This window comes from Pseudochaenichthys georgianus, chromosome 17 (assembly GCF_902827115.2).
Source record: "Pseudochaenichthys georgianus chromosome 17, fPseGeo1.2, whole genome shotgun sequence".
Lineage (NCBI taxonomy): Eukaryota > Metazoa > Chordata > Actinopteri > Perciformes > Channichthyidae > Pseudochaenichthys > Pseudochaenichthys georgianus.
In genome coordinates, this window is record NC_047519.1 from 32,077,777 (window position 1) to 32,090,531 (window position 12,755).

Sequence of the window (12,755 nt, forward strand, 5' to 3'; positions counted from 1 at the left end):
AGAGCTCCAACGAGCCGTTTAGTGGAGAGAGTGAATACACGTAGTTTAGAGATGCTGTATGCGAAACAATGTGAGTTTGGAAAATTGCACAGTATTTTTCTATTGTAATATCCCTCAACAATGGTATGATCAGTAGAAAGGACCATGACATGTGACCTTTAACTTTCCACATTCATTTCCTGTTATCCAGTGGAAGTATTTCAATGTAACACAAATCCATCCACATTCATCTATGCTGGCTGATAGAAGCAAATCACAACCAATATTACAATTGTTTTTGAATAAGTTTAGTTTCATTTTTAGTTTTTATATAATATAATATATTTAACAGTAGTTGGCTTTAGGTAGGATGAAGTATCGTATCATATACACACAAAATACATGGTTGGGGAAGGGTGTTACCTTGAGTACCGTTTCACTTCCACACATTAAAACATCCGGACTGTAGTTAGTAAAATTACTCCCGAGCTGAATAGTTTGGTTAAATAACATTCGATACATTTTCAACATGTTATTTAAATTTACTACATTAGAAAGCATGTGAAAAACAAAAAGATTATGGTATAGCAGAAACATAAAACCAACTCCCAGTATCAGTGTATGCGTGGTATATTCATGTGTACTGTGAGTAAAATACATACCTCAAAATCTGAAAAAAACCCACTAATATTGTGCAATAAATAACCAAATTCCAAATACAATGTATCTTTATATGTATTCCTCAGAGGCTTTAAAAACCACTTGGTGACAACAAACTGTTGGTGAATAAATAATCTGATGTCCTGGAAAACACATCCAGACAACTAATATCACATCTGACCAAATTATTTGTACTTCTTCCCTCAACGTCTTTACAGGAATGTTGAACTTGTTTAATAGGCCTCGTAAATGGATAAGAAATACATTTATACTCGTGTACAGAGTGATGTCACCTCTGACTTCCAAAACTAAATTATGATGAGTATTGGATATATTGACACCTTGGGTTCACCCTTTGAGAATACATAAACATATACAGACATGAGGCAACAGCTTCACTCATCCCATGAATTAAAAAAAAAATATTGTGCAAATGCTTTTTACAACTCGTACGTCAAACTGCAGCACATCATTTCGATTTCATAAAGCAACTTTTACACTCGACACATTCCTCTTTACCTCCCGACAGACTCAATAAGGCCAAACCAACTCTTTTAAGACAACATGGATGACTACTAGGGGGAACAGAAAAGCAATGGTTGACATTTTAACTGTTGCAGCACCAATACAGTCTACACTTAAGATTATACAGTGGTTTTTTATGAAGGGTAAAAACAAAACCATAGCATGCAAAACAAAAAGCATAGCAAAAACAAATTAACAAAAACAACCTCTAATAGCTTTGGCTCAGTTAACCTTAGCTCCCCATTTTAAAACATCACTGCTTTCTATTGTGAAACCTTGGTTTGTAATGAAAGGATAAGGGACACTAACTTGTTTGTGCTTTTTTGAAAAAAATGCATTCGAGCCTACCGTGATCTTTTAAAGGTCCTACCACATCGGAGAGTTTTACACAAGTCAGCGATAAACATGCTAATCTGTCACAGCTGATCTGTATACCTAAGGATAGCAACTAAAGATTATTTATATTATTGAGCCATTTATCCAATTGAATTGCCTTTTTTAAATGTCAGAAAATATAAAATGCTTAGTATGATTTCAAGCCTGCAATGACTTTGTTTCCTTCAAATAGCAGTTCAAAGATACCCAGTTTACTTGTATGTATAAACAGTAAAGCCTTAAAATCCTCAACATTAAGAAGCTGGAGCCTGAAGATGTTCGGCCTAAAGCCTTAGCTCAAAGACTCATGAAAGTCTTTAGTGTAACAGCTTGTGGAGCTTCCAGATTTGGCTTTTATTCCCTTTTTTAAAAAGGAGGTACAGACTAAATGGGTGGTTTTTTTGGTCTTTTTTCTGAGACTTCAGAAAGCAGAGATCCCATCGCTGTTCGCACCGAGTGCAAATAAATGTCTGAACTTGAAATGTCCATTAACTGAGACACAATAAAAAAAAACACAAATTAAATATGAAGTGAAATGTAAAATGCCGTACTAGAAGTCCTTTCAGTTAGATTTGTTCCCTTCTTGTTTCCTGAGGCGGTAATTGGGGTGAGTCTTCATCATCTTCTTCTGTGGTTTGTGGCTCCGGTTTATTCAAATGATCCTCAGTCGGCAGTGCTGCAGATTGTGTACAGTTGATCGGTGCGAGCGCTATGGCAGGCTGCAGGGGACAAAAACAGTGTCTATATAAGATGGCTGAATGGTGTGGAGCAGAAAACTAAATGTAATGGTAACAGAAGACAGAAAAGGCCGTAGATAAGACAAACAAAAGAATATGCAGTCATCCCAGTGTACACGGGTAGATGTAAGGCTTTTCATCACAACCGTATTACACCCAGTTAAAGGAGCCTTAATGTCATCAGAGGTATTCCTGTACGCAGAGATAACAAGTCCCAGATATGCACAAAGAAAAGTGGAAGCATATCAAAGAAAATCCCACATACAAAAACATGCGTATTGTTTTAGAAAGCTTTTCTAAATCACCGAGCACCACCAATATTTGCTTAATCTGAAAGCTAATCCCTGATGTGTGTACGCAGAAAATAAAAACACATCTACTCTAAAGGGAAAAACCACAGAAAGGGAACCTTAAGCAACATGAAGATGTTTTAATGGTAGAGAAGCAAGCCCAGATGGAGTACCTGCAGTGACATTCACAGACAGCTGAGCCCTCAGCAGCAGACTACAGCACACCCACAGTAAAATAAAGGGCAAGGAGCAGCGATGGGAGGGAGGGGACAGTAAAACAGAGAGAAGCACGGATGGTATTATTAAAAAGGGGTTACTCAACTTAAGATTCTACTTTACTCTGCATGTTTTTAACTTAAGATTTTTTTTTGTGTTGATGTTTTTTTGTTCTTCGGCAGTAGGCGGTCATATCAAACTGGTATTCACCACAAATCCACTTCCAGTCCAGAACTGGGGCAACTCCTTGCGCCACAGCGCCACACTGAGGCTGGTGAGCAGAGTGCAAGGCACCAGGTAGAGCAAGGCCGGCTGACCCATCTGCATCACGGCCAGCGCCACAAAGGTGATCAGCAGGCCCACGCCGTACGCTACAACCGGAGAGAAGGCAGACACAAGGTCAACATTTTATTTTTATTTTAATCCACACAACACTTGAGTTAAAGCAGATTTCACTCCAAAGCCCCATTCTGATCTGAATTAGGTCTTCAGTGTCTTTGGAGTGATTGACATTAGTGGCACTGGTCAGACATTTTATCAGCTCAAAGTGAAATATGAATTAAGTAAGAACATAGGGGACATTAAAAAGTGTCTTTGCTAATCTGATATATGGAATCATGTTTCCAGCAACCTATTGTTCAACTTGGGGAGGGACAGTACATTAAATGGGCTCTTGTAATGTCAGCTACAGATAGTCTCTCTCGGCTGGTCCTGCAGAATCAAAACCCAACACAACCATACCATTTCATCTTCACAACCCTTATAATACTTATTTATGTACGTACCGATAGTACAGGCCACAAAGTAGATACGGGAGGATTGTGTTAAAATGTCAAATCTGTGACAGTAAACCACCAGCAGACCTGAGAAGAAAACCGAGAGATTAACAGATCAATATAAACTACAATATTCAACCACTTTTAATCAGTTTGAGTTCCTTTTTAATGACCTGGTACTAAGATATCCCCAAAGCCCAGGAGGGAGAAGGGCCGGTCACACAGAGCCAGAGGAGAGAAGTTCAACCTCGGCACTTTGAGCACCATGGGGAGCTGGAGGAAACAAACATTTGTTTATTAGCATTTACTTTTCCTCTGAGCTGAGAGAAGCAAAGGAGTCGCGTTAATTCAAAACGAGCGCACCTTTTCATGATGCGAGGAGTCGGAGGGACCAGTCGCTACCTCCACCATAATACTCTCCCCGCTCTGTGGAGGACAGGCCGTGGGTAACGTGAGTGACGCACAGTAACACAGACTGTAGACATTTGAATAGCCTTGAATTAAAACCGCCTTGTCATACCTTTGTAAAGAAGGGTGTAATAAAGACGAAGAAAACATCGTAGATAAAAAGAACCGACAGTAATAAGGTGCAAGCCTGCAGAGACAGAAAGTAAGGTCAGGTGAGATTACAACTAACATACGCAACAAACAAACCCAATGAAAATGTTAAAAACAATATTTGATGTGTATGAGAGAGCTGACTCACCTTAAATGTGGGGAGTCTGACTGTTTTGAGCATGTAGAGACAGAAGGCGATCCCCAGGGCGTCCTGTAACACCCACGCCCACCTGGAGGACACGAGACTGAGTCAGCCAGCAGACCCTCATGTAATGCACCTCCAACATGCACACACACTTCAGAGTCATGCCATTTTTACACTGAGACCAACAGCGAGAATACATCATTTGTATCCACGTATCTTTGCACTTACTGGTCTTCATTGCGAAACACCATCCAGGTGATGCTGACAGCCATGCAGAAGGCCGTGAGCAGCAGCATGCGGATCTGCGGCCGCTTGTGCAGGTATGGCAGGTTGTTCTCTGGGACCCTGCAGCGGGAAGCAGTCCACACATCAATGAACATATTTACAAATCCATATCTAAGATGTACATCAACAGTGTAAAGGGTTTTTAAGATAATGTCACCTGTGTAGACAAAGCTTCTAAATGTCTGTGTGTAAATTATACATGACTTCTTTGTCTCACCTGCACTTGCAGAAAGGGATTCTCCGGACAAAAGGCCACAGGCAGCTGTGCAGGCCCACAGAGGAGGCCAGACAGAAGATGGCTATCACCCAAATAGCTGGGGGGTGAGGAAACCGGGGAGGCAGGAGGAGATTGTTACACGTGATATGTACACTTCTATGGGTTGTTTAATCTAGTCCAATAGGTGCATCAGTTTCACCGCTGTGTGTCCAGTATATAATGTACTGGAGTTAAAATGTAAACTGGATCATTTACTCGTTTACTGCACAGCCAGTCTTTCAATGAGGAGGAATCTATGGTTTGAACTAAATGGAGGAATTATTAACCAATTTTTGCTCAAACCCAACATGATTTAAACAACTCATAGGGAGAGGTTTTCTATTGTTTCAAAGAGATCAATTTATCCAACTTGGAATTATAATAAAAGAACAATAATAGCCATTTGTGTGCGTATGAAATCAGCTATAAGATGTTACACTGATGTCATAATTAACAACACAAGCCTGCGAGATGTGGTTTAAAATTAGAAAAGGCTATTAAGTGGAACTGGAGTTACGATTATTTGTAAAACATTGTCGACCACGACATTCTTCACATCCTGTTTCATGCATTATTGACTCATGCCCGACCTCAATGAGGGAAGCAGGAAACACGGCAATAAATCAATTGAGTCTCATGGAAGTGGATCTGACCGAAAAATGTTTTGTTTAACAAAAAGTGAGTATGGACTAGGGCTGCACGATATTGAAACAAACTGACATTGCGATATATTTTTTCCCCAGTGATATATATATTACGTTTTTTTTTACTATATTTAACCGGATGAAGGATAGTCACGGACGTCTGGATCTTAACTGGTTGACTCATCATACCTTAAGTCATGATGATGCATGTAGCTTACCCTCAAATAAGGGGGTTCATCTGTGAATGAAGAAGAGAAGAACCTTTTTGTATCCAAAATAGTTCCAGATGGCAGATTTCTTTTTCTTTTTGGAAGTAAATCTTCATTCTCGCCGGTATTGTCCTCCTGTGCCTCGCTCATTTTTCACCGGTGTTTTGATGGTCTGCAAACTAGCGGGGCGGGGCCTGCTGTGATCTGATCAAGAATGATTGTGATTGGTGGTTTGCTGTGCATGCAGAGCCTGCATGTCACTCACTCAAGTACCCCTGACATGAGATCCGCGCAAGTTTTCCTTTTGTAGCAAGCAGCAAAATAATTGTAACATGACGTGTTTGAGTTAATTCACCTACTTAATATCGCACGTCCTAAAAAAAAAAAAAAATGTTTTAAATAAAATCGCACGTCCCTGCGATGTGAATATCGCGCATGCGCATATCGCGGTTATCGCCATGACACGATATATCGCTCAGCCCTAGTATGGACCAGCATGTTGAGTTATATCATCATTGATGTTTGAGTGTATTTGTCGTACCCAGGCTGTCGTAGAAAAAGTAGAGTAGCACCAGCATGCTGCAACACATGACCACGAACACACAGATCATGATGGGGGTGACGTCGACCGTCTCCTCGTCCTGCTTCTCCGCTCCGTCGTCCCTCTTGTGCTTCATGTATCGTCTGCAGGAAAGAACCCAATTTCAGAGAGGCGTGCTGGCCTGAGGTTCTTGTTTCGGACGCTCATAACTCGAGAGGTTCCAGCTAATTAAACAAAATAGGGTATGGCAGGGATACTCAAGTCTAACTAATACTATAACTGGAAAACAATTGACAATAAACAGATAAGTCGGATAGTTCACTGACTTTGCACAGCCTGAAAGACTATCACACTATTTTGACTTTTTTCATGCACCTTATTTACATAAAATACAAAAAATCCCACGGGCGCTGATTAAATAGTGTGGCGCGGAAACAATGGCTCCTTTTTTGGGGGCTGGTGAAGTTGAGTATAACTTGACTAGCGCAGCACAGATAGCTTGCTCTTAGTTGTAAACAGTATTTACTGATGCTTGGGACTTTCCAAAGCAGCCAGGATGATCACCTCCTCATGCACAGATAATATTTACCATCACGTGGCTGCCTGGGCTACTTCCTTCCTTAGTTCAACACACACACTTATACTCCAAACTGTTTTCTTGCCCGAGGTGCTGTGCGTCAGACTGTGGCCTGAGTTACCCTGCCAACTCGGTCAGGAAGAACTGACTCGCATTGGCTCGAGCCATTAGTCACCCGTACAGCCTCAAGTAAACAACGCTGTGCTTTGGGGGAGGAGCAGACTGAACACACACTTTACTCTTAAGAGAGAAGACTGAGCAATCGTATGCTCGTAGTTCTCTGCCAAGAGAACTGGGACTCATTTTCCCTGGAGACGACCCCCCTGGTAACTTCACTTTGATTTATATTTAGCAGTCTGTATTAAAAGAGCTGTATGTGTTAGGGCTGCTCGATTATGGAAAAAATCATAATCTCGATTATTTGGGTCAATAATTGATATCACGATTATTAAAAACGATTATCCATTTACTTTGAAAACATCCATTTATTGAAAAAAACAATTACCCTGAACTTTGAGTATAATTCAACTGAAAAACCAATACAAAAATAAATAATCGTTTTATTTCGATTATGTTGTTTTCATAATCATTGCAAGCCAAAATCGTAATTGCGATTAAAATACGATTAATTGAGCAGCCCTAGTGTGTGTACAGGAAGAAGGAAACTGCATCCTGTGATGATGCAATGTAACGGAAAGAACAACCAGCATCATCTTCTACCTTTTTTGTCTAGTTTCCTGTTTGGATTTAAAAAGTTCCAACCAACAAAGGGGGTACCCTCTATTCTTAAAATATAAAACCACAGTATACATTGTAACCCACTAAAGCATTCAAAATGAGTAATATCGTTCAGTTTCCTCCATCGTTTCACTCACTTCTTGGTGTCTCTGCTGCCGGCCCAGTATCCTCCAATAGCAACGGTTCCCACCGCCATCAGAAAGATGATCACCATGTTGTAGTCCAGCACCGGCTCACTGGGAGCGTACATGGCGACCTGTCTTTCTTCACCAAATTTCTGCAGCAGTTAGAAACAACATTTAGTCGAGGCTTTTTTTAAGCTCTACACAACAAAATCCTCCTTAATAGATTCTCATCAAACATGCATTATTTAGCATTTGGCAGAGATCCACTTTCCTGTCTCTCCAGAGTCGGACTCTAAAATGTTTATGGTGAGTTGACCTTGCTGGGGAAGAGAAAAACACGGACACAGTTGAGCACTCAGGTTTGTTAGTCTCCAGTTGAATGGCCCCTCACCTTGATAATCTCCAGCATATCAGTGTAGCTGAGCAGCGCTACAGGAATGTCAATCTCTTCATACTGAGTCCTGTTTCCTGCTGGGGGTGTCTGTAATTAAAAACAAAAACACATTTCTGTGTTCCGAAGTGCCAAATGCAATGTTCTCTTGATGCACAATGTAATAAGCTACATCTTTAAGATTTAGAGGCAAAGTTCCTTCCTTTTCAGTGGAACACCATGCGACATTATTTAGGGGGATACAAATCGAACAGTTGTCAATCTATTTTGTTGATTTTTTTTAAATTGTGCTTTGAGTTGCACATATGTTTGTACATTTGAAAGATATTGTTGCAACTCCAAAATGTAGAAGATTGTTTTAAAATTGTTGCAGTAGAAGACGGAAATAACCAAACTGACAACCCATTTGAAAGTTGCATCAATGAAGTAATATCTTTACCTATTCTCTCACTGCAGCTACAATGCCTGTGTTTCATATCGGGACAATTAACTAGCTCGCAGTTGCATAGCTACAGCTCTCGGCATGGCTAGGCTTGGAGTGATTTACACCTCTTTTAATACTCGTTTCCTCGTTGTGAAAAGAAAAGGGAAATAGGGTTTGGTAGCAGTCAATCAAATGTCAGTGTTGGTGTTACAGCTGTTTCACTCAAAAGTAAATGTTACTATGCAAAAATGAAATGTTCTCAACTTTCAAAATGATCTCTTATATTTGTTTTTATTAATGTTCCAAAATAAGGCACAGGGGTATATATCAGAGACAGGTGGACTTTTTAGAGTAATAAGCATGTTTACCAGTCTGTCCTTGCTGACGATGAGCAGGCCCCTGGCTCCGTTAATCTGGGCCAGTCTGACCTTTTCATAGAAAGTGCAGTTTCCTCTCATCACCATGGGGATGCGATTTGGGAATCCTCCCTCTGGGACGTCAGAGGGCGAGCACAGGACCGATGAAGTCAGGTCATAGATCGGAAGACGAGACTTTAAGACACACACAAAGGGTGCAACGTTAAGCGCATTCTGTTAGGGGTCAACTCTTACCATAAATAAAAGGTCACAAAGTGTCTTTATGAATAGGCACTGCAGACACGTCTTGTTGCTTGCTCGTGACTTACTGCCTTGTTGAGGTCCTGAGGTAGGCGGGCCCACTGAGAGTTGAAGAATATGCAGTAATCCTTCCCTTTGCTCTTGCCCATGTCACTGAAATGGGCCATGCCGTACTCTCCCACCACCTGTCAACATGACAACAACATCACTTCACGTCCATCAAACATTTATAAATTGATTTTTTGTATAGAACATAGACTTGAACATTATTTCCACACACATGTGAACTGTCGTTGCTGTTCTGTAACAAGGTTACATTCAAAACCATTGCTGTAAATGTATCATGTTTATTTGTATTTTCTATACAATGAAGAATGTTAAAGTTGACACTTTGAATTTGAGTTTGTTTTTTATGTATTGCAGTTTTTTTTTATAATACTAGCCATAATATATACATTTGGAGTTGAAGGGTAATTTGAGTAAAATAGGTAGCCCACTCACTTCTAATTAACTATATAATTAAACAATGCGCATGCCCAAAGCTGTGACAATGGAAGCTGAAGAAGAATGCCAGGTGTGGCTGATTGCCTGTTGCCCTGCTGCAATTTGATTGGCTGATTGCCAAATACTGTTTTCTAATTGGCGCTTAGCTGTCAGACGTCTGAATTTCACCTATAAAGATATTAACTTCGATCCCCATGAACAATGCGGAGTACATATAAGTATGCTTTTGCTGAAAATCTTGAGATAAAACAGAGCGAATAAAAAAGGGCCATTCGTGAGTTGAACAGATATGTGCTCTGTCTAATTATCATGTGTTAAACTCAGTGGGAAATTGGCAAAGTGCATTATGTCAAATTGTAAGATGTTGTAATTGTCGAAGGTCATTAGGATTTGTACAATGGTGGAATGTAACTAAGAACATTTACTCAAGTACACTTGAGTATTAATGCCACGTTATACTACTACTCCAATACCTTTTGAAATCACATGTTGTAATGTTTACTCCACCCTTTATTTGCCAACATTTGATGTATTGTAGAAAAAAACACTTGGCAGTGTTTGAGATTAGCCCCTCCTTCAAAACACACAGTATGAATGCATCACTAGTTATAATAGTTGAAATGGGCTATTCCTCATGAGTACTCTTTACATATTGCACGTTTTGTATATTGTGATGCTTATACTTCTACATAAGTAGAGTTTGGATCATAAGATTTATATGTGTCTTTGTGGTTTTAGTCTACTTAGTACTTGTTTTATTATAACAAAGATGATGTCAAATGTCTTAGACAAGAGAAGAATAAAACACTTGGTAATACTTTAGAGTACAGTTGGTTTGATGACATTATAATGGCATTATAATCGGCTGAGAATTTGTTTTACCATCCAGCCCAGATGCTCAGACGCGTTACCAGAGATGTGACACTGTAGTAAGATGTGAGTTAATGGCTAACATGTTCCTAATGTCGGGCTAATCGATACTGAAAACTCTAGTGGTTAAACATGAAGCAGTGAATCATACATAATCCTGCTTGGTTAATTTTGCCTCAAAGTGTGAAAGATGTGCCTGTTTCCAGGGCCCTCGGTGATCTCCGCAAGCTAACAGGCATAGCATCGCAGCTAATACATCCCGAAAACTCGGCTGTTTTTGCCAGCCATGTCTGACAATGCAATGTAAACGTGCAGAGAAACAGTTTATGAAGAAATACCCTCTGTCTCTCTCACCTTATGTATGAGAAAAGCGGCCCAAAGCAGTGTTTCAGGGACCCTCATGATGCGTAGCTTGTTGTTGTTTCCCCCATCAACCACCCAACGAACCGCTAGTCCGCTACACTCAAAGCGCCTTGCACTAACCCCCACCAGCTGTTCCAAGCCACGCCCATTTTTATTTTTGGAGTTTTTTTATTGGCTGTCACCGTCAGAAACGAGTGAACACGTCCCTGATTGGTTGAAGTCAAAGTCAGTCAAAAAGAACAGAAAAGTGGAAATATAAATAGGCCAGTCCAAACTACAGCGTCGACAGCTTCAATCTGCCCATCTGCCCATCTACTTTGAATCAATCAATCAATCAATCAATCAATCAATCAATCAATCAATCAATCAATCAATCAATCAATCAATCAATCATCAATCAATCAATCATCAATCATCAATCAATGTTTATTTATATAGCCCAATATCACAAATGTTACATTTGTCTCAGTGGTCTTCACAGTGTGTACAGAATATCAGTATGACAATACGACACCCTCTGTCCTTAGACCCTCACATCGTACAAGGAAAAACTTCCGAAGAAAACCCAGTTTAAAGGGGAAAATGGGAGAAACCTCAGGGAGAGCAACAGAGGAGGGATCCCTCTCCCAGGACGGACAGACGTGCAATAGATGCCGTGTGTAAATTGAAAAGATAATACATTTGCAACATAGGTAGTACAAATGTTTGGAAATGCATGTGTGTATAATAGGAAGATGAATCCACGAGGATATCCATCCAGGACCGATGATCCAGGACCGCAGCCACGACTCAAGATCCAACGCTCGCGATCCAGGACACAGGACCGCAGGATCATCCATGACTCCGGATCCCAGCGTATATAGACACCAAAAAGAAAGACATTTGGGGAAGCTGGGTTAATCGGAACATGAGAGTACACAGGTATAGACAGAGAGAAGGAAGAAGTAAGATGTCCCCCGACAAACTAAGCCTATATCAAAAAAACTAGGGGCTGAATCTAATCAGCCCTAAACTTTATCAAAAAGGAAGGTCTTAAGCGCACTCTTAAAAACGGATAGGGTGTCTCCTGCCCGAACACAAACTGGAAGCTGATTCCACAAATGTGGAGCTTGATAAGAAAAGGCTCTGGCTCCCATTGTACTTTTAGAGATTCTAGGAACAACCAACAACCCTGCATTCTTGGAACGCAATGCCCTAGTAGGACAGTAGGGTATAATGAGTTATTTAAGGTAAGATGGCGCCTGCCCATTAAGGGCTTTGTAGGCGAGAAGAAGAATTTTAAATTCTATCCTGTGTTCTATAGGGAGCCAGTGTAAGGCAGCCAGAACAGGAGTAATGTGGTCCCTTTTCCTAACTCTGGTTAGTACACGAGCTGCAGCATTTTGAATCAGCTGAAGCGACTTGACTGACTTCTTGGTACTCCCTGATAATAAAGAGTTACAATAATCCAGCCTAGAAGTAACAAATGCATGGACTAGTTTCTCTGCATCGTTTTGAGGCAAGATATGCCTGATTTTTGCAATGTTACGTAGATGGAAGTAGGCGGTCCTTGAAATTGATTTTATGTGGGCGTTAAAGGATAAATCATGATCAAATATAACACCAAGGTTCCTTACAGTCTCACTGGAGGCCAAATTAATGCCATCCATAGTTAGTATATCTTTAGAGGGGGGGGGGGGGGTGCAGGGGTAAAGTGCAATTTTTTTTTTACAAGTGGGGGGTGGACCAAAAATATATTTTTTTAAATATTGAAGTTAAAAGCATCAATCTGGTGCACTTTGAGAGCAACATTAACCATACCTTAATAATACCTTAAAGGGGACATATCATGCTATATTTCAACAATATATTGTAGGGCCATACCTATATAAAGTATATAAATAGTTTTTCTTTCAAAATACCAAACAGATCCTGCATTTGAGCCATGCCTCATTTCACTCTATTTGCTCT

The 12,755-nt window shown here is 40.3% G+C and overlaps 1 protein-coding gene across 2 annotated transcripts; it reads right to left on the reverse strand.

The window, feature by feature from the left end:
• Positions 1 to 689: 689 nt before the first annotated feature.
• Positions 690 to 10,915, reverse strand: sppl2 (signal peptide peptidase-like 2). 2 transcript variants are annotated; one of them, XM_034104660.2, is made up of 15 exons: positions 10,797 to 10,915; positions 9,137 to 9,253; positions 8,820 to 9,002; positions 8,028 to 8,117; positions 7,649 to 7,788; positions 6,197 to 6,339; positions 4,764 to 4,860; positions 4,490 to 4,606; positions 4,265 to 4,346; positions 4,079 to 4,153; positions 3,922 to 3,984; positions 3,732 to 3,831; positions 3,568 to 3,645; positions 2,993 to 3,153; positions 690 to 2,258 (listed from the first exon to the last, which is right to left on the reverse strand). In XM_034104660.2, exons 1-15 carry the CDS (start codon positions 10,842 to 10,844, stop codon positions 2,106 to 2,108), a joined length of 1,647 nt encoding a protein of 548 aa, XP_033960551.1. In that variant the 5' UTR covers positions 10,845 to 10,915; the 3' UTR covers positions 690 to 2,105. The 2 variants fall into 2 exon arrangements, 1 of the variants encoding a protein (XP_033960551.1); XR_011644798.1 differs by having other exon boundaries at positions 2,169 to 2,258; positions 2,889 to 3,153.
• Between the last annotated feature and the right edge of the window lie 1,840 nt (positions 10,916 to 12,755).